Source organism: Caretta caretta, chromosome 7 (genome assembly GCF_965140235.1).
Source record: "Caretta caretta isolate rCarCar2 chromosome 7, rCarCar1.hap1, whole genome shotgun sequence".
NCBI lineage: Eukaryota > Metazoa > Chordata > Testudines > Cheloniidae > Caretta > Caretta caretta.
Window position 1 is genome coordinate 94,440,478 of NC_134212.1, and position 23,179 is coordinate 94,463,656.

The window sequence follows — 23,179 nt, forward strand, 5'->3', positions numbered from 1 at the left end:
GTTATATTCACGAGTAAACACAAATACACCTCACACTTCAAATGAATTTAGGACTGTCTGCAGAAAAAAAATGCATGCTGTTGGAGTTATGTGAACAAGCTTGCTGCTCTGTTAGCATAACCAGAAAAAAATTCAGCTCCTACAACTTTTGCAAATCCCATTAATACTTTAAGAAGACAAGGTCTCCTGAAAAAAGTAGCTGTGAAGTAGTAATTGAAGCAAATATAAGTAGGCGGGCCAGTACAATATATAATATAGCAATACAATACAAAGATCTGTGTAATTACAGTGCAAATAGTCTTTATTATAAAGTGCCTTCTTCCTCATCATTAAAGAATAATGGACTCGTGGCAAAACAAAAACAAACAAACAAAAAAAAACACTGTCTTTTGAGTTTAGAAACAGACAAGAGTTTCAAAAGCAGCAGTCTGGCAGACAGTCAGTCTCCAGAGGGCAGGGGTTCTGGCCAAATTGTTCCTGCGTAGTCGGTTAGCCTGTACACCAAGTCCCTTCAAACAAAGCCTAAAACTATGTCACTGATAAAATTTGGGTGGATGAAAAATTGTGGATTATGCACGTTTCAGGGTCATTCACCAATTTTTGAGCTTATGACGCAAAGGCATGCGCTGTCAAAGATCATGTAGGGAATTATGTGCACAGCCCCCCGAAACAGAACTTATACCTCTGTTCTGCACAATGTTTTCAAAATCTAACTTACATGCTATAATTATGAGGAAACATTTACAATATTATAGCTGAATTTAAAGCTGTAACTTTTATGTTGTCTTTTTTTACAGAGGTTTATAAACTCTATTTTGGGTTGAAATATAGCATGTAATATCTGATCTGGAGAGTGAATTTTTACCTACATTGGGTTTATATAGCTATATTCTTCTATAAGAAGCTATATTTTACTATAAGTTGATTTTTAACTGCATCAGGTTTAAAACTGGCTTAATCATAAATACTTCGCTTGTTTTGAAAAATGAAGATTGAAAAGTGCCATATTATACATATGGAACAGAAGTTTCTTTTAATAACATTTGTTGTATCTGTACTAAAACCGTGTCATGTGCCTCAACCTTTTAGATAATGTGCGTTTACGGCTGCTGCTATCTAGGAAAAATAAAATCCATCATTTTAATCAGAACCACTTTGTTTTTCTCTAAATGCTGTCTAAACTTTGGTGTAACTGGAATATGCTGTTTCTAAGTACAAGTCATGTTCACTGTATAATCCATTATTTTCAAAGAGGGGGACAGCGTCAGCATGCCATTTGGATATCTTACTACTAGCCACTGGGAACTGCTAGCATATCCAGTGAATGGGTTCTATGTGACTCTCCCCTCAAACAAAGAACTATTGTCTTTGGGCATATATTTTGCCTTAACTTCAGCATTATCAATGTAGGTCTCTCTAGGTATCTACAACCTTAGGTTACACAGACTCTTTACCAACAAAAAGTCAAACTGTCTGGAAAAATACCATTTTGAACAAGCTAATCCAATCTGTCTTTGTACACATGAACATCAAATCTACAAAGGGAATATATTATACTATAGAACTGAACACTGAAGTGTTTTGCCCAAGAGTGCAATAATCATAGTGTAAAGCTTGAAACTCTAGTCAGGTTATTTCTAGGGATTGAAAGTTTGGTGTTTTGAAGACATAGCTATGATCTGAGAATGTGGCTAGGTAAAATGACATAAAAGGGAAGACAGTTTAAGCATTGTTTGTGGAAGTCCAGTTCTCATGTGACCAACTGTGACATAAGAAGCTTTAAAAATCTTAAACTATGACTGTGTAGGAGGCAAAAAAGGATTTCTTCACTTCCATTTGCGAAGTCCCAATCAACAGAACTGTTCCAAGAGGTAAACAGTCTGGTTAATATGGATTGTTCATATCTCATGACAGAGTTGAGTATCTCTTTCTGTGGGGAGTTTTCCAATTATTATGCAATAAGATTTTTCAGATTCAGTCCAAACTATACGTCACATAAACCAGACCAAGCTATAAAATGGAGTTGTGTCTAGGAAGAATACTGAGATTGCACTAGCTATGGTGGTTCACGATGATACTGTCCTAGCACTGGATGCTGATGAGGTGTCTACGCAGATTCTTTAAGGCATTTTCTTTGAGGGGGCTCTTGACTCTGGAATGTCCTGCCCTCCCACCCCCACAGAGTTCATTGACCTTCTGGATAATGCTAGAGAGTTTATCTGTTTCTGCAGAGGTTAATTGGGGCTCTGCAGTCAGTGAAGGGAAGTAGTTTGTTTTGGTGGTGAGTCTTTTTTACTTTTTTTGTTTGGCTCTATAAACTTGAGCACTCAGAAAACTGTAAATCTAAATACAAGAAATAATGTAAAGACTAACACTGAGGTAAGTAACATGGTCCAGTGTTGTGGATTCCTATGTTAGATGACCATCAAAGCCTCCAACATCTGGCACCAAAATTAATACAATACATCACTGAGGTCAGATTCTGCCTCTTCACTCTGACTGTCTCTTTAATCTGTTCCCTGAAGCTCTGCTCCAGAGCAATATTGTCTACAACAACTTGGTATTTATTTTTCAATTTATATAGCACATCTATGGTACAGTAGTTCCTCTAAGCACACCCATACAAATTTAAAAACATGTAATAGATTGACCAAATGTCAATAATACTAACTAAAGACTCCACCAACTAGATAACTGAAATCCTACCAGCTCAACCCAACCTTTGGAGAAAACTGGGGTAAATGTCTAAGCCTTGAAATATGTCCTAAAGGTCAACAAACATAGGCTCTGTCAATCCAAGAGCAAGTTCCAAAATTGGAGGCTTTTCACTGAGACCTCTTTGTAGGTAAACTAAAGCCAATAAATCCATGTCAACCATTAGATGAAGTGCCAGTGGATCTCAACATCTGAGTTAGACCATGAGGGAACGCACACCATATCCAAAAACTTAAAGGACTTTATAGGTCAGAAATCAACACCTTAAATTGCACCCACAAACCAAGCAGAAGTCAGTGACATCAGTGAAGCACAGTGTGATCAACTCATTAACATTCTGTACTAGCTGAAGTTTCCTCAAGGGCTGCCTCATGAGAAGCACATTACAGTAATCCAGGGTTTGCCTGTACCACTTACTTTCTGGCTGATGAAGTTGCATCCATTAGGAAAAACTATACTAGACCGGGGAATCGCTGGACCAGGAATGCAAGTACAGCCAAAATCACTGGTTTCGGAATTGATTATAGCCAAACTGTAAGTGAAGCCAAAACCACTAGTCCAGGTATGATAATGTAACTGTTGGTTGACTATCTTCAGTGATTTCTCAATCCCCTCCTCACCTACCATTTCAAGTTTACTTCTATAGTCCATAGCTATTAAACTGTATTAACAAACATTTCAGGAAATTCTGGGGCCCACAGCAAAATCTTAGTTCTTTTATTTGGAAAAGCCTTCTTCCCATCACTTAGATGACATATCTTGATAAAACAATATTTTGTCTCAATTCTTGTTAATTGTTTAGTTACACTGGGTGATTGGAAAGGACATGTAATATGTAACTTTGCAAGAATTAGCCTGGCTCTCATTACCTGAGCACCAAGGTATTAAAAATGGGACTTCTGCCTCTGTCCTTCTTCCTCTGTTTTCCTACCACTTTGAAATATTATCCGTTCTGAGCAAGTAATCTGTGCTAGATTCTTGTGCTTCTTAAATGCATATTATTCTCATCCGTTATTGATCGACTATGTCTATTATCACATGTAAGCAATGTTAATCCCCTAGTAATTAACACCCTTATTAAAGTAATTTGAACTCAAAGTAGTTTAAGTCTATTACTGGTTTTACTTAATTAAGCTTGTTGGGAATGTTTGACATTGTCCTTTGAGTTTTCAGCTTGGGTTTTTTTTATATATATACTATGGTTGTGCCTTTTCAATCTACTATTGACAAATTTTTCTTTCAAGTTACATAAATATGTATCTGTGGACTAAATATTCAGCATGATTCTCCCTCGTTGTGAAGAGCTCTACACTTTCCTCAAGTTCAATGCGTGTAAGATTTAAGCATCACTGTGAGTGTATTCTGTTCCCTAGTGTATTATATGAGTACGGGTCTGAACGGCATTTGTGGGGTCCATGTCTTCTATGCTTCTATCCTGTTGCTGCATAAAACAAAACAGCAATGATGCATCAGAGGGTTGCTAATGAGGAATTAAGGAGCTCTCTCTTTAAACCCCAGCTTGAAAATGTTCATTAAAAATTACCTTTTTATTTCTAATAAAAATGACAACATTTTTGGCATCACTGAGGCTAGGAAAATTTCTTTTGGATTGTTTTTTCTAACCACAGCTTGGATCTCTGATATGACTAACAAAAATATGGTGGTTCAAAATTTCTGTAAAGCAAATAAATCAATTAAAAAAATTAAATTGTGTTGTATGTCTGTTGCATGCTCCTTCCTCAAGGGCAAAGTGCTGACCTGACCCACACCTACAAATCTCAGGTGCACTGACTGATTGGCACCTCGGATCTAGGACTGAAAGTTGAAAATTAACTTCTCATTCTTGTTTCTTTGGATGTGCCAACAAACTGCAGAATGAACCGTGCTGCATTTTGGGGGAAGTGCATACAAAAACGGTCTAGACATGTGCACTTCTTCCCAAGTGCAGTACGGGGCACATAATACTTAATACTGAAACTACGGGTATATCTACATTGCAATAAAACATCCATGGCTGGCTAGTATCAGCTGACTTGGGCTAGCTGGGCTCAGGCTGTGGGGCTATAAGGTTGCAGTGTAGACATTTGGGCTTGAATTGGAGCCAACCAGACACTCTGGTATCCCAAAGCCTGGGTTCCAGCCTCAGCCTGAAGTCTACACTGCTATCTTATAGCCTAGCAGCCTGAGTCCCACGAGCTTGAGTCAGCTGACACGGACCAGACTGCAAAGTAGACTGCAGAGCAGCACCTCATGCTCTGAACGAGGGCATGTAGGGAGATGCGAGCCCACCATCACTCATTCCCTTCTCAACTGCAAAGCCAAACTTCACAGCAGGTGGGAATAAGCGGGGGGAGGTGAAGCATCACAGGGACAAAACATCTCGAAGATCTCAAGTTACTGTAAGGGAAGTAACCTCTACTTCTTCATGAATATGTCCCGATGGGTGCTCCACTGTAGGAGACTCTGAAGCAGTAACTCAGTGAGGAGCTGGGTGCTGAGGAGGTAAATCCAGGACAGTTTTAAGGACTGTATCACCAAAAGCAGTGTCATCTCCAGGAGCAGGAAAGACGCTGGAATGTTTGGGAAGATATGGACAGAAGACCAAATAGCAATCCTGCAGATTTCTGTTATGGGAACATCCTTCAGTACAGCTACAGATGTGGACTGAGCTCTAGCGGAATGTGTTGTTAATCTGTGAGGAGGCCGCAACCCAGCATTTTCATAACAGGTTGAAACCCAACCCAGCTGAACAGTCTTAGTGTGGAAATTGGCTGGCTCTTCATCTTATTTGCAGTTGATACAAATAGCTTGGGAGAGGCCCAGAATGATTTAGTCCTGTCCAAATAGAAGGCAAGAACCCCTCTGAGATCCAGTGAATGCAGGCTTGATTCTTCTCTGCAGGCATGAGGTTTTGGGTAGAAAATTGGTAGGTGAATTTCCTGGTTAATATTATGTTCTGAGGAGACCTACAGGCGGAAGCGAGGATGGGGACATAGCATGACTTTATCTGTGTAGAAGGTGCTGTATGGTTGGTCTGCCATGAACAATCATAGCTCCCTCTTTTGCTTTGCTGAGGTAATGACAATTAGGAATGAAATTTTGAGGGAGAGGTGGAGGAGGGAGCAGGTCACCACCAGTTTAAAAGGAGGGTGTTTAAAGCCAGGTTGATGTTCCACTGCAGGGGCTGGTTGTTGAACAGGAGTAAACAAGTTGTATAGGCCCTTAAGAAATCTGGTTGCTGTGCAGTGGGCAAAGACTGAGAAGCCCTGGATGGGTGAGTGGAAGGCTGTGATGGTGGCAAGATGTAGACCGATAGAGCTCATTGAGAGAGTCTCTGTTTTTAATTCCAATAGGTACTCCATGATCTTGGATAGCGGAACTCCCAAGAATTGAGAAGATGGGAGGGAGCACTAGGATTGGAAGTGCTTCTACTTTTGGAGGTAAGTCTTGCAAGTATTGGGCTTTTACTGGATAAACTGACTAAACTCTACCCAAAAGGTCAATTCCATGCTTGAGAGAGACTGCGAAACCAGTCTCTGAGATTCAGAGAGCGGGGTGTTGTGATGGATGAGGGACCCTGAGTTCTGCCTCAATAGGTCATTTGTGATAGGAAGTCTGAGGGGTGTTACCTCCGAGAGGTGGATAAGGTTTGAGTACCACACCTACCTTGGCCTAGCAGGTGTTATGAAGCTAGCTCTCACTCCTTCTCGGTGCAGCTTAAGAAAGGTCTAGAGGGTTAACAGTATAGGTGGGCAAGCAAAAAGAAGGGTACAGGGCCCTGATGTTATCAGGACATTCCCCAGAGAGTTTTGGTTGTAACCACCCTTGGAGTGGAGCATTTCACTTTGTTTGGAGTGGCAAAGAGGTATACTCCAGTATACCCAGGTCTGGCAGATGCTATGGAAGAAAGAGTTTTTGAGCTCCCATTCATGATCTTGCCAGAAGTGTCAGGGAGTCTGCAATTGTATTATGGAGGCCTGGTAGATATATTGCTAATATTTCTATCTGATGGGAGATGCAACACTTCCACAGCCTAAGCAACTCTTCATGTAAGGACTGGGATCTTGCTCTAACCTGTTGGTTGATGTGATACGTTGCTGTCCAGTATTACTCTGAGTGACCTTGCGTGGTGTGAAGGAAATGTTGGTAAGCATATTGTACTGTTCTCAGCTCCAGGATAATGCTATGGAGTGCTGATTCCTGTGCCAATCATTTTTCCTGTGCTGTGATTTCCCCATCCTAATAGAGATGTATCTATTTGAGGGTCTTCAAAGGCGCTGGATGCAAACATGGGGTTCCAATACAGACCTTCCATGGGTCCTTCCACCACATAAGACAGTCCAACACCTTTTTAGGCACTGATGTGTTTGGACAGGCTGTGTCTGTCTGGTGTATACACTGTTCTTATTCATGTCTGGAGGCATCTAAGGTACATCTTTGTGTGGGGAGTCAAACGCGCAGGCTGACATGTGTCCCAAGACCTGTAGACATGTCCTCACTGGAGTTTATGGGCTGCATTGTAATGCTGACATTAATGAGGTTGGATAGAATGGAGAATCTCTCCTTGGGTAGGCTGACTCTTGCTGTTGTGGAGTCTAGAGTAGCTCCTATAAAGTCTATTCTCTGCACTGGAGTTAGTATGGATTTTTTTGTAGCTGATGCAGAGGCCCAGAAAATGGAATAGTACTAATGCTCTGGATGTTGCCGACTGGACGTCTTGGGGAGACCAGCTTCTGAGAAGCTAGTGGTCCATATATGGGAACAGTGAGAGAAACTTGTGATTACCCCAGAGATGTGGAGAGTCTGAAGCAGAGAACTTGATAGTGATCTGTCCTTATCATGAATCTTAGGAAACATTTGTGGGAGTGGGGGATGGCTACATGAAATTAGGTGTCCTGTAGGTCAAGGGCAATGAACCAGTCTCCTGGATCTACGGATGGAATTAGGGTAAATTATATCACCATTCTGAAGTATTATGCTAGAACACAGCCGTTCAAATTCCTGAGGTCGAGGATTGGTCTCCAGCCTCTGTCTTTCTTGGGAACAAATTAGTATTTGAAATAAAATCCTCTTCCAATGAGCTGTGGTGGGACCAGTTCTATTGCTCCCAGAACGAGGACAGAATTAACTTCTTGTTTTAGGCGTTCCTCATGAGAAGGGTCCCGAAAGAGGATTGGGGATGTGGGGATGGATGGGAAGGAGAAACAGAATGGAAGTGGATAGAGTAGCCCACTTTGAAGACCTCCAGTATCCACTTATCTGAAATAAGGTATTCCCTAGACAGGTAGGTAATGTGATAGTCGGTTTCCAAATGGGAGGTAGTGACACAATACTTGATCTGGTGGAGAGGACTGCTTGATGCCCTTGTCAAAAGTGCCTCTTAGAGGGAGAGACTGATTAGGTGGAGACCTCTGTTTCTGTGGTCTGGCCTTTCTCCTAAAGGGCTCCAGAGGCTTAGGGAAAGTATATCGATGGTACTGTACTTATCTCAATCTTGGAGCAGTTCATGAAGCTGAATACAGCAGACAGTAGAACCTGCATGTCAAGCTGGTCGTTGAAAAGGAACTGAGGGGAGGCAGGCTTAAACCTCCCTTATATGTTCTCTGTCAGAGTGCGGGACACTGCTCTGTACAGGCCCAGGCCCGCAGACACTACTTTGCAGTCTTCAATTGAGAATGCACAGGCGACTGCACGTCCTGTGGTGGAGCACCTATCACAACAAACACTTGAAGAAGAATGAGAAACTTCGTACCGGATAATTTTCTGTTAGCAGTTTCTCCCCTCATTCATCAATTCTTTCTACCTGTGGAATTCATAGATAGTCCAATATTTCTGGAGGCTCCAGGTGTATGCCCCACCCTTCACCTAAGGCCTTTAGAAGTGTTCTTCCAAAGTTTAGAAACCCTCCAGCAACCGATTATTAGCATTAAGAAAACAACTTGATAGAACATATAAATAACCTAAAGATAATTATGTGTCCAAGTCTCCCTTTAGACAAAATTTTCAGTATTTACAAATTGTATTCTGATCATTTACCAGACTACCAGGATGGGCTGGATGAGAAGAGAAGCTGCTAATAGAAAGATAACGATCAGATAAAAAATTTCTCATTTGGCTGCAGAGCTTCACTCCTCAATCAATGGCAAATGGTGAGCAGTGATTCACAGAAGAAGGGAGGGGAAGGATGAGCAGAGTTTTAATTATTATTAAAGTACAATAAATAATAGGCAGAAATAGAAATTCACCCCCATACAAAGCAAGAGCTTTATAGTTTAAAGAATTATTTGGGAACCAACCCAGCAGAACTTTCCTACCAATGGATGCTTCTGCAGAGGAATGGAAACTTATTTTGCAAATTTTCCTCAGATGAGGCTCATACACTTTCTCCCACAATGCCTCTACAGACCTGGTAAAGGCAGCCTTCACTACTTCTTTGTAAATAGTTTCCCAGATGCCTAGTGAGCCATCTCATGCAGGATTTTAACATCTTGCCTGCTGCAACTTCGAGGTTCTAAGGCTTTTGCATTTTGGCTAGAATGAGATGACACACACACGCCATATGCTTGAGATATAACTTTAGAGAGCTAGGAATGCCCATTATGTCACAGCCTTCCAAAGGGGTGCCAAGGATTGAAACAAAATGATGGGAGGAAAACTATTTCCCTGTAATTGTGGAAAGAACATACCTAGAACAGTAAGGTTTCTGGAGTTATAAGAATAACAACAACACTAGTGTGGTTCTTGCATGGATAGAAGAACTAATTCAACACCCAGCATTGTGAAGGTAATGGCAACTAGACCAGGTCAGGTGTGTCTAATCTGTCATTCTGATTAATCCTGACACATGTTGATATGCAGAGGGGATCCTGATGCACCTGCATAAAGAACACATCTAGGTGTGGTAGCCAATTTCCTATGGTGCTTGGTTGTCAGACTCCAGTAAACCATTCTGGAAAAACTCTAGTTTAGGTGAAATTACCAGAACTTTGTGGTAACTATTTGTGTTATGGTAGCATCTAGAGGCCAGGACTCCTTTGCATTGGGCTTTGTACAAATAAAGACACAGTCCCTACCCCAGAGAGCTTTCTGTTTCACACCAAATATATAATTTGATCAGATCAAAGAACAAAATCTCCTGGTTGAATTCTGTCTGGATACCAAAAAGTATTAGTGAGATTAATGGAAAAACCCTGCTGAACTAAACCTCTCTTCCAATGTCCAGGCTATTAACTATAACCAGACCGTTGAGGTCTGGGAACAAGATGGCATCCTTGATTCAGAAGGTCAGGAGGTTCTTTTCAGCTGAGAAGGGGCACTGCTACAAATACCTTGATTGTGGTAATAGCCCGCTACATGGCCCTAAGAACATGAAAGGATGCCTGCCTTCTCCCTCAGGATGCCTAGCACCCATGTCAGAAGCTCAGGAGAGACCTAGTACCACTCAGGACGTTACTGCATGGAAAACGAGGATGAGAGTCTACAGTGCCCCAGCTTGCCATGCAGTAACATCCTGTGTGGACAGTGCTACAGCACAGTGTTCCAGGGTGCCTGATGTACTACTGTTTCAAAGATCAGGATGTAAAAGCATACTATGGAACTTTTAGTATTCTGTAGCAGTATCCACACAGGACATTACTGTGCGGCTAGCTAAGCTAGTGTGCTGTAGATTCACACCTGGGCTTGCTACAGAGGAACATCCCATGTAGTCACGCCCAAGTCCTTTTGAACATGGGAAGAGATTTTTCACCTGTCTCCCTATAATCCCAAGGTGGTGTGGCTGTGTGGGGAATGGAGCCCTTATGTGCCTCTGTTCTGGGCAGGGACTGCCTGAAGTGCTCCTTATACTTCAGTGACACCAGTCTATGGAGAGAGGGAAGGGCAGAGAGACAGAGAAACCCTTGCTACCCACCAGACTCTGAGCTCCTTTCCCTGGCAGAGCAATGATCCTTGACCTGAAAGCCAGACAAGCACAATTCCATTTTATGTAACAGCCTGTGGTAGGACTATACAGGAGTGATAGGTTTCTCTGAATAACCAGACATGCTGCAGAGTGGGGGAGAGTCCATGAGCCTGAAAATCCCCACCTAACAGGCAAAGGAGAAAGGTTTAATAATTATTATTTCCTATTCTTGTCCTTGCAACCTGTTTCCCTTCATTTCTGCCACTCCCTTTCTTTCTTCAAATTACACATGATCCAGCTCATCCTCATTTGGCATCAGGGCTGCTGTTCTACATACGTCTCCTAAATCCTCATTCAGCAGTGTTGGTTTCCTTTTTTCTCCTCTCCTTCCATTCCCCCACTCTCGGGACATCAGCCTCCATGTTGATCACCCCATTGGTCTCGCTGACTTTTACTGATCTCCTTGTTTGATTTGCGCCCCCACTCCATGTAGGGGTGATTCCTTGTCTTTAGCCAACAAGTTGCCTACAAACATAAACAATTCCATGATCTTCACATAACACTTACTTTCACTTACCCCTGATCTTCCCTTAGCTGTTATTATTGTAGTGTAATGTCCAGTCTTAGTACATAAGCTCCTTTGGACAGAGACTGTCTCTTTTTGGTTTTGTAAAATACTAAGCACACATTACTAGCTATATAAACAACAACAATCAATGTAGATATTTTCATAATTTCTTTTAGCAAGAAGAGTATGCAACCCATAGTCCACATTTCCTTCCTGCTCCATTCTCACTACCCACTTTTTTTTTACATCCTGTCCTCTGCCTTCTTTTCTTAAAAGAATGACTATACAAATATTTTGCAATGGTATTAAATAAAAAAATTAAAAATCCCCTAAGAACCACTACAAACCTCGTCACTTAGCATTCCAAGTTCAAGGCATGTTTCTTTGCCATACCTTCACTAATAAACACACAGAGTACAGCATACACAAGTAAAAAACATATAAAAAATAAAAGAAAATCCACACACAAAACTTTTTTCCTTAAGAGAGGAAGGCAGAAAGGGAGAATGACAGAACCATGTTCAACACATGCTGGTCACTTAATATACTGCTGGAAGTTGCTCAGATACCATTGTGATAGAAATGGTACGAGAATCTAAGTAGAGTCGAGTAGAGTGGAATCTAAGTAGAGTGGAAAAAACATGGTCCTTAAGGAACAAAGTTGTTATTTTTTTGGTGGGGGTGTACGAGGTCATGATAAGACAATGAGAGCACCACAATCAGGAAGAGGGATGGGACCTGATTGCAGAAAGCTGCTGCTGATAGGTGCAGCTCTTCTTGATAGCTTTTCTCCTAGAGCTGTGGAGAGGATGTGGGGGAACTGGGCTTGCAATGTGAGGACTGGGACCTGACTGTTCAGAACTATTACTGGCAGGGAGAGATAGCAGCTCAGGAGTTGCTAAGAGGAAAGCACTTTCAGTGTGCTCTTTAGAAACAGCGACCTGCCCAGTCCGCTCCTTGCACCCCACAGTAACCATGAAAGCTTAGCTATCCTCCTGGTTCTTCCAAAGCTGGTTCCTTATAAGTTAGATTTATTTCTTGTGTCTGAGTGTTCCAATACTACATTGCCCTATCCTTGTTAATCTTATACATTGTCCTGATACGACACAGAGGGAGTAAGCTGTTGTTGAAATAACTGGCTTCCATTAGCAAGCATGTGATTGGCAGGATGATAAAGTCTTTTCCATCACAGGTCAGCTACTTTTTAAAAAGAGGGCAATCCTGCTGATCCATCTTTTAGCTACAGTCTCTCACTGAGTCCCAATTCTCCTGCCTTTTAGCTTTGATATGGTTCAAGCTTTCCCCCTTGTATCAGCCCCTACCTGTCATCAACTCCTCTGTACTGAACAGCAAATATCAGGAGTTTGACCTCAGGGCACAGTCCGGGTGGGCAGGTAAAACCTGACCAGTGGACCTACTTCCTTATCTTTCATATCCCACAATTCATGAAGAAGTATCAAATTCAAACTAAAAAACAGAAGCATGACCTTTTATAAGAAGTTTCTGAAAAAGGCTATGTTGCCTTTCTAAGTTTTCTTGAAAAGAACTGTCATCTATCCTATTAAGAGAGAAATGGATGACAAAAAAGGAAGAGAGGGAAAACAGTGTTAAATTCTTACTAAAAGGTAACTGTTGCTCTTTATGAATACCTGAATCCCTATGAGTTTCTCATGAGACACACAAGAAATATAAAAGAAAAAATAAACAAAATATGCTATATAACTATTCTACAGCTAGAGGCTCAATAACAAGCTAATTGCCTAAATTTCTGAAGTTTATAAAATATCTGAAATTTTGTAGATTCCCAGTATGTGCAAAAGACACTCTGTGAAGTATTATACAGCATAAAAAGAATTCTAGACACGTACTGCTAATCCAAGCACAATTTAAATAATCATATATAAGCAGTACCATAAGTATTTATCTAGCATATTCAACAACTGGTAGTTAAACATACAAAAATATTATTTATTTCCTATAGTAAATGCACACATACTCGTCCCATGCTCCTGCACAGCTGAAAATTACTTTTTTCCTAAAAGAAATGTAGTCTCTTCAAAGATTTATAGGATTTCTGATAATGAAAGTTGCAAAGAAGTTGTGCCATAATGAAATCAATCTTTAAACTTCTCTTCCCTTCAACTAAACTACTTACTGTAGTACAAAGTGGAAGACATTTAATGGCCTACAACACTAGTAATAAGGGAGGATATAAAAATCCAAAAGGATGAAGTCTACTTGTCAGCCCAGGACCTCTGATGTAGAATTCCAAAAGGAGAACTATATTTCCACACATCGAATTGCAGTTTCTGAAATTCTTCTTCCACTTCTCTTATCTACAGACATCACATTTCCATTGTATAGCTTTAACACCAGGCTATGGGCCTGATCTTCTGCTCACTTATTCCAGATTTACACCACTGTAACTTCATTGATTGCAAAGGTATCATTAAACCTGTGTAAGTGATCTTAGAATCTGACCCTATACCTTTTAACTTTATCACTGAAAAAGCTGCTCCCCCTCCTCCCTGTTTTTTGTTCATAAGCATGAGAGAGGGGAAGACTATCTGCAAAATGATTTTACAACAGGATTTTCATTTTTTGAGAAGATTTGGATTGCCGTGAGAAAGCTATGCAGAAGCGAAAACACTGTGAATACACAGATAATCTGGCATGGAACCCTTCTTAGATTACCCCTTTTTTCTAGATGACTTTTGTCAAGTGGCAACACTGCTGAATAATGTTGTCAAAGGGCTTGGAGTGCTTAAGTCAATCCCATCTTTATTTGATTAACTATTCATTTCACAGTTCAGGTAACACTTTTACTATATTTGTGAAACAAAAGAAAACAAAAAGTACGATAAATCCTTTTTTTTTAAAAAAGATAATATCAGGTTAAAAAATACTGAGGAAGATGAATTGTTAGTGATGGACACAGCATAAGAATCTAAAGAGAAAAGGAAATAGAAGTAATGGGATGAAACAAAGATAAGTAAGATTCAGTCTGGAAAATTTTCCTTATGGTGAGATCTGTGGAACAGTCTTCCCAACAGAGGAGTTTGGAGCCCATCACTGAAGACATTTAAAATTAAAATGGACATAGCATTAGAAATCAGTCATCACTAGCGTGGAATATGGCAGCAGTTTAACAGGGTAAAACAATTCTATATAACCGTTTAGGACAGGCAGTAGGGAACAATACTATGTCAAACTGAAAATGCAGGATGTAATTCAGTAGGCAGAAGGTAATTGCCTGAAATGGAATCAGGCCAGCACACCAACATGTATACTCTTGCATAAAAAGTGACACGGTATCTAGACAAGTAGTGAGGACCTCAATTTAACATTTTATCCACAAGATGGCACCTCTGGTAGCACAGTGCCCCCTAACATCATGCTGGGGAAGTTTAATACTAACTCATAGGGAAGAGCCAACTAATACCACCTAAAATAACTGCTGTTTTTCAACAGTGGTTACACTGAGAAATCTAAAAACATGAGAGATCATTGAATTGTAACAACTTTGGCACTAATCAAACGGGGGAAATCAACAGGATAAAAAACCAACTAATGTCTTACTTGTCTGAGGTCGATGAAAGCTAACTGCAGGGTGTCCCCATGGAATCCTGGCACAGGCTCAGAACTAGCGAACACTGTAAGCAAAGTTTAGAAATATTAAGGAGACAGAATTAAAAAAAAAAAAAAACTAACAGCAACTTCTATTCATTAAAAATGTGGGATACTACAATGGAGTAGACATTAACTATTTTGATAGAAATCAAAGATTATAACTATTAATTCACATTCTCCATCATTTAAAAGTCTTATAATCCTTAATTATGATACATTTATCCTACATAAAGTTTAAAACCAGTAATAATACTCCAATCACGTGAGCAGCACACTTTATACTTTTGTCCTGAGGTGACTGATTACAAAAGCATTTTGAAACGATACCGATTCCACGGCCGTCAACGTATTTTTAAACATCTGCTTTTGTCACAGCATCTGCTCAATAAAAATCTCACCTCTAGTCAAACAGCAATAAAAGGCAGACACTTAGGTGGGAGTTAGCTTAATGTGCAGACAACAGGTGGAAAGTTCTAAGCACCATAATCAGAACAGAGGTGGAATGTCTGCTCATGCCTTTTAACAAGTTTTTTGATAATGGAATTTTGCTCTTTAAAAAGCCCAAAGTAGGTTGTCAGAATTGGAAGGCTGAAGTATGTTCAAAAGCAAAAAAAAAAAAAAAAGGGGGGGGGGACACATATATTAAAAAACTAGCTGCATTATTTCAGTAAGATGTATGACCATTGATATTTGCTGTTAAAGTGTTTTAAAAATCAGATTTATTTTTAACAACTTATTTTTATGGCAGTTTAAAATAAAGTTAGTGAATTAGGAAAGAAAGCAGGAAAAGGGCACAGCTTATTGAAGATTTTGTCTTTGTAAAATAAAAGTTACAAGGAACTTGAAAATTAATTTAAAAAATTCCACAATAAGATGCAACATAAATGAACCCACAATTAGGAAAAAGGCAGAGCGGATGATCTAATCTAATTAAAATTGTCCAGTGGAAGGTGATGAATCCTTCAGGAAGGAGAAAGCAACAGTCACTACCAGCAGTGCATCAAGGTGCTAGCCAGACCCACTTCTGCTTCTCCCTTTGTACCCCCTTGTGGAGCTTTTTGGGCACAATGCCCCAGCAGTTCCTTCCCTTGCTCTCAGGAGCACTACATGGGTTGAAGCCCTCCAAAGAATTTCCAGCAGGAATGGCCATTTTAAGGTGGCTCCTAGATGCAGCAGCTGCACCCACTGCCACCAGGGGCAAGTTGATCCCTCTTTGTCCTTTTATGGAGCTAGGACTTTGGGGGCACATGACCCCAGCAGCGCACCTCACCCCCCTCCCGCAACAACACTGGAGGAGGGGGAAAAGCCCAGGTGCCCCAATGAATCATCAGTTCCAGACACTCTGTACTCTTTGTGGGGTGGTGAGATTGACTTTCGGATGCAGGAGGTATGGGAAAGGGGAATAACTGAATGCTTAGACCCTGGTGGCATTATACCAAACCTAGACCACAGGGACATCAGAGCATACACTTCATATACGATCAACAGAATTTCTACCATCTTGCACCTGACAGCTGCAGGGACCCAACCTAGTCCCTCTGGACAGCAACAGAGCAGGAAAACCATTGGTGCATGGTGTCCTTCCAGTCCCAGTTAGGATAAGTGCCCAAAGAGGAGGGGACCCATCAGCTACAGGAGTTGTGGGGATGACTTATATTTAAAAAAAAGGAACTAATGATACTAAGTAGATTGGAAGTTGGGAATAGTCTATTGTATACGGGGGTGAAAACCAACCAAGCAAATAACAGGCAGGCAACAAACCGACACTTTCTGGGAGCAGGAATGTTAAGGGAGAGCACAGGCTATGGGTTTGGCACATTTTTCAAAGCTTAAATGACTCAGAGCCAAAAAGTTGTGCACGTTGTAAGGCTATTGGACCACAAGATTTTATTACTCTTCCTTCATCCTTCTTCTATTTCTTGTTACATTCACTTGCTGCATCATGTCTTTATTTAAGCTCTTTGGGGCAAGGACTGCCTCAACGCTGTCTATGTACATTTTTCTGCATGCACCTTAACATTGCCATTTCCTGACATCTAAGTGCCTTTTTATCTTAACATTCTTGTAATTCAGTTTTTACATATGGAAATTCATACCTTTTAAAAATAGAAAAATGAAGAATTTATTTCACCATATTCAGCTATTTGCTAGATGTCAGTGGAATGCTCTGTACTGCTCAATATGACCAGTCATCAGAGGCAAAAGCCCTTGCCTCATTCCATACACACCTTTCTACCCTGTATGGAAAAAGACAGGACTCTAGAAGAGTCCTGTCTCCAGACATTTACACCCACACTTATTGTATAGCAGAAGACAGCAGAAGTCTTCCCCACACACCTTCCCAGCACTGTCTCTGAACTTTCCTAGGTATTTATACATGCACTGAATCCATAGAATGATGGCAGGCAAATAAAAGGTCACATTACAAATCCAGTGTGTATGCACAAAGTATATTTTAGAAAGCCATATAACTTTGACATTCACACCCAATTTCTATCACGTTACCAAAGGCACATTTACAACCTGGAGATTATCTTCCCACCAAATCTCAACCTTTTGCTATGTACCACAGCTGTACTAGAGATGGTTAAACAAAGAAGCGTATTGCTAATAATAATAAATCATATATGGGCATGCTTTTTAAAATCTGTTAGCTTTGTGCAAGTCTATTCTTCTCACTCTAGGGTAGGTTCTTACATTCATAAAAATTGGTCTTTGCTGTCTTAAATAGTAGGTAGGGCTCATATGGAACACTAGGTTGTTGTTATTTAACTATTAGTGGTGCATACAGCAACACCTCTATTTAAGGCTGTAGAAGTGTTTCAATTCTAATGGGTCACTTTCTGTTTTTTACCTTCCTGGCTGACATTTAGCAGGTTTGTTCTAAGAATGGGAGTGATTTTTTAAAAAGGACATTTGAATACAAATGGTTTAGCTGTTTTCAAGAATGAAGAGAATGATTATAATATATTTGCCTTGTTATACAACAAATCTGCAACTTTTTTAATACAGCATTTTTCATCTGCAGATGTCAAAGCATTTTATAAAAGAAGGTAGGTACCACTGTCTTAATTTTACAGAAGGGAAACTGAAGCGTACAGTATGTCAGTGGCAGAACTGAAAACAGAACCTAGGTCTCCTGACTCCCGAGTCCAGTGCCCTATCCACCATACCACATTGACTCCCTGGAAGGGTAAAATGTAGGTTTGCAAAGAGGTTAGCTAGAAAATGTTGAAAGTCAAATGAAAGCTGACATACAGAAAGAAGATACTGGTTCAACTAATGGAAAGAAAAAATAATAAATGGCCCCAATCAACCAAATAGCTTTGCATATAATTAACTTCAGCATGGAGCAGTCCCATTGAGTTCAATGAGATCAGTCCCATGCATAAAGTTAAGCATGTGTGAAAGTGTTTGCAGCAGTATATACCATACCAATAAAGTGTTTTGTACAAATGGGCAAAATAGAGACTAAAGAATATCCTAATGGGCAACTGTCAACTATAAATGTAGAGTAAGACTATTAGAGGCATAGTTTATTTGCATAATAGTAGTGCTCTGGCCCCAGTCAAGGATCAAGGCCCTTCTTGAGGGCATCTAAAAGTGATTGCCAAAGCATTTGAAAAAAATTTAAATAAAATTTTTAGACAATAAAGCAATATCAGAATTTATTAATTTGGACAAATATATTAATTTACAATAAAAATTAGTTTAATTTTCACTAACCAAAGTTTTCATTAAAAAAAAATCTGCATTTTAGACCAGATCCAAGACCAACAGAAATGTGTGGTAAGTCATATACCATTGTTCATTAACTGTTGGTTAGTGCTGATTGGTTAACAGTGACCAACGTATTTAAATCTGATTTCTGAGTTGCTTGTGTTTCCTGTATTAGGAAACATACTATATCAGTGATATAGCTAACATTCTACGCAGAGGGTGGGGAAAGATTCATTGTAGAAGTATTTTTGTAAAAAATAAAGTTTGAAGCATTGGTGGGAGGAGAGCTGCCAAAAATTAAATTTTAAAGAGAAAGTATTAGCTTCTTTTGTTAAACAAACCATATCAAGAAAATATTGCCTGCACACCTACTAGCATAAGAAAATCTCCTCATATTTTCCTGGACTGTGAAACCACACTTCTTCACTACTTCCAACTCTAAATGACAACATATCCTACTATTATCTTCTGTAGGCATTCCATGACTGCCATTTTTTCCAAGGACAGGGACTGTAATTCTGTCAAGCCCAGTTGTCAAATACAGTGCCAAGCTCATGGGAATTACATTTGATGTGTTCCTGAAGCCCAGTAGTTTCTTACATCGGGGATTTCTTCAGCAACTTGCCATAGAGAACATCTAAGGAAGAGAATTAAATGAGCTGTAGCCTAAAGATATCCGCTCTTTCGGGGCAGTCCGTAAATTACATAATGCAATGGGGGAATTGGGCAGGAGGAAAGGTCCTCAATTTTTTGTGTTTGTTTCAGTGTTACAAGATGCGGATGGGTCTTGAAAATAACTCAAAAATGTGTTATGTAATTTATGGACAGTTTTTTTTATTATGAGTTGTGTGTGGGGTGGGGCCCCCAAAATATTCCTGTTTAGGGCTCCCAATGGGCTAGCATCTCCTCTGATTATAGATATAATATAATTTTGAAGCCAGAAGGGACCCTAGTTATGGCAAAGGTCAGACAAGTAGATTTTTGTCTGGGTTACCACATTTCCATGACCATTTTATAACGCTAATTAGGTATTTTGAACTGCAGAATGTTTTAAGTGGACCAAAAGTAACATCTAGAGTTAAGGTTGTCAGTGTATCCATTCTAAAGGGTTCTGTCTAGATACTGATAAAATGTTGCCATACTTTTATCTTTCAGGAAAAAAATCCTCCATATTTGTTCTCAGCCTGGGAGTGATTTTTTTTTTAATTTGACCAAAAATGATTGAGACATTTTGTATAAGATAGATAGAGAGAAAATTGCAAGATTTGCCATTAAAAAATCCTCAGGGGTTTGGGAGAGAAACTTGAAATCTGGCAGGGAATTAAGTTGCATATATGCATTATTGTGGCCTGGTAAAAATCTTTGGTTTGGCCAAGTCATAAGAAAATGTACAGTATTTAGTTCATGCACCCTCTTTTTGTTCACAGGTCTCCCAGCACACTAATGGCACTGTTTAACACAAATATGCATTCACTACACAACCCTGCATCATTCAACATCCAGCCCATGCACTTAATGAAGCTTGGGAGCAAAGCAGAAATAATTTGCAATTATGTAATTAAAATATGGATAGTAAAATGTATGCAAAAGGGGGCCAAGTTTTAAGACTGTGCAGACAGCTTCAACTCTGGTATTTTCTGGTGTGAACGTTTTGTTCTTTTAACTAACTTTTGCATATAAAATAAGGATGTACATTTAAATAATAAACCCTAGGGAGTTGCAAACCCTTTAGATTTTATAGGCCAAGTTCAGTGTACAATCCGGGATTCTTTGAATTCCTTCATTCCTTCCAACAAATTCTCTCTGTACCACCGTCCCATCCCCCTCTATTTCAGGGACTCCCTGCAACACTCCCCCTGTTCCCCTACCTCATGCCTGGGCTCTATGTCTCCCATTCCTCTTCCCGACACCATCCCCTATTCTCCCCCACACATACGTGAGAAGAGCTGTGTGCGCCCCCCTTCGCCCTTCTCTTTCTGCTCATACCAGGGTCCCCCATTCTCCCTGCTGTCAGGAGGTCTGCGTGCCTCCATGCCAGGGGACTCTGGGTGCATCCCATTTCCCTCTTCCCCATGCTCCCCCCCTTTCCCTCCATACTAGGGCTCCTGACTCTCCCCCTGCCAGGAATTCTGTGTACTCCCCTTTTCTCCCATACTTCTTATTGCCTCCTTCCCTCCTTTTGCCCCCATACCCCTCTTCTCCTTAATCCCCCATTCCATCTCTTACCAGGGTCCCCCATTCTCTCCTCATGCCAGGGGCTGTGTGTATTTCCCAATTCCCCCCATCCCACATGCCAGGTTTCCCCATCCCCCTCTCCGATTGGAAGAATGGGCAGAGATGAAATAGGGGTATTGTTATGCTGGAAAGTATTAATTGGTGTCATTAACCAGTTCTTTGATCTACAGACAATTGCAGAGGTGCTGAAGCTGTGGCCGTGCTAAACAAATGGCAACAGATCTTTGTGTCCCCAATTTCTCCCCTCTGGTTTTCCAGTTTTCCCCCAAATCAATAGTGTTCTGCTCATTGATGCCTGGAATGTTTCCTGAAATTTTAGAATTGATTGGACGTGGCGTTCAAATATTATCATGTTACATCCAAACACAGAAATGCCATCAAGTTAAGCTGTAAGGCCTCACAAACTCTGCCAATAAGTACACAATTATTTTAATTTATATCTTAAGACAAAGAACATCTCTGCTATGCTGAAATTTAGGTTACCTGTAACAGTAAACAGTGATAATACTGAGCCTCTCTGTAATTCTAAATTTAACAAAATGCCAGGGTCTACTATTTATTTTATGACAAAAAATCCTTACCTATTAACGATCCCTAAGCATATGCAACCATCACTTCATGTCTGTCACTTGCTCAGTGTACAGGCCTGGAAATTCAACATTTACTTTCAGAGCATAAATGAATGGTTTGCACCTAAGTGACAGAAACTTAAATTTCAGTACATGCTTAAGGTCATAAGTTAACTGAGCACAGCTGTTTCTTCACCTTCATAGCATTGCTTCTTGGATTCTAACTCAAGACAGCAAAGCTGTAAATTAATTTTTAACCCCAGAACATGAAGATTTAAGGCCAAATCATGACCCAAAAATCATTTCAGCATCACAGAGCCTTTAGCAGCTTTGCAGCACTGTTGGATTTCCCAGCTGCTCAACATATCCTGAGGGGACCTTCCCTGAGGCTGTCAACTAGCACTTAAAAATCACCACCCAACTCTGCCCACTGAACTGTCCCTCTCTTCCCCCAAACTGCCATGAAGGATGACCTCAGGTGAGTTAGTGCCAACATGACTTCCCAGGAAAGGGGAGTTCAGCCAGCAGACTGAGTAGGCTATGGAGCAGGAGACTGTCTCCTGCAAAAAAACAATAGGGCTTTGGCTCCTCAACCTCTTATTTGTCTGTATGTGAGGCCACCTGCAAAAGGGTTAAATAAAGTGAAATAGGGTCCAAATTACCTCTTCCCCCTAAGGCTGCTGCAACCCTATCCAGGCACAATATGGCAAAAAAGGGGAAGATCTATGAGAGAGTGGTTGGACGGGAATGGCAGCAGGAGCTGATTTGCATTAATCCTCTTATCTCCCAAGAAGTTTCTGCAATTCTATGTCCTTTTATGGACTGGGTGCAAATCCCTTCCATCTCTCTTACACACGAGCCTAACTGCCGTAAGTGTCAGCCAGGCTGATGCACAGGTGGGTTTATGAGGCCTGCTAAGCTTTGTGTGCCTCTTTGTGACATTTAATCCTTCATCAGGATGTCGCTCTTTATCTTTTACAAATAATGATATAGCAAAACTCTTTGGTAACTTTCTCACTATTAGTATTTCTAAATCAGTTACCATTTCATTAAAAAATGCTGATGTCAATATATCCAGAATGGCATGATGTTTTAAATTAAAACTTTATATACCCTTAAACCACAGACCCTGAGTTCTACAATTATGCCAAGCATAAGCCCAAATTTAAGTATATATTTTGACAGACACTGTCCATGGCAAGTCAAATTTTCCCACAAACAGGTCTTTTGCTGCAGGTCTTATTCTATTTTAATAAATATATTTAAATGATTTCAAATACTGTGGATCTAAACATACTTTCAGGTATAGTTTTTATTTTCAAAAAGCAATTTTAGTTCCGGTCACCTTAGATAGGAAACATTTCTACTTATATTTAATATTATAAATTACCAAATAATCTTAGCAATGACAGTCGTTTTAGAACATTACATGCATATATATCCGATAATATATTATTAGTGGTGGGCACACATCTAATGTGTTTGTAAGTCAGAAAATCCAAAAGTTTGGATTCTTTCCTGAAGCTTTTTCTGTGTACTTGTGGCTCTCCACCAGAACCAGTGCTCAGTCTCTCCTAGCAATCTCCCTTCCCCAAACAAACTCCTGCTACTCTTACCCACTGCATTGCAGGGAGAGACCCAAACAGCCTGCTACAGTTTGTGAGTTTTATCTTCAGGAGGTGACCCCACTTCCCCTCAGTGTACTCGTATTCTGGCGCAAGCAGGAGGATTTCTCTGTAGCTTTTCTGCAACAGGCTTCAGTGACCCCTCTTAAATGATAATCAGAAAAAAACCTGGGAAACCCTATACTTATCCCATTCATACTAGCTGCAGATTACCACA

General features: G+C 40.3%; 1 protein-coding gene across 5 annotated transcripts in view; it reads right to left on the reverse strand.

Annotated features, from left to right (window-relative positions):
* The window catches only part of EXOC6 (exocyst complex component 6), a 180,541-nt gene that overhangs the window by 19,604 nt on the left and 137,758 nt on the right, over window positions 1-23,179 (reverse strand). For all 5 annotated transcript variants that reach the window (XM_075130963.1, XM_048857651.2, XM_048857654.2 and 2 more), the window contains one exon: window positions 14,763-14,836. In XM_075130963.1, coding sequence (XP_074987064.1) covers window positions 14,763-14,836 — 74 coding nt within the window. The remainder of the gene's footprint in view (window positions 1-14,762; window positions 14,837-23,179) is intronic.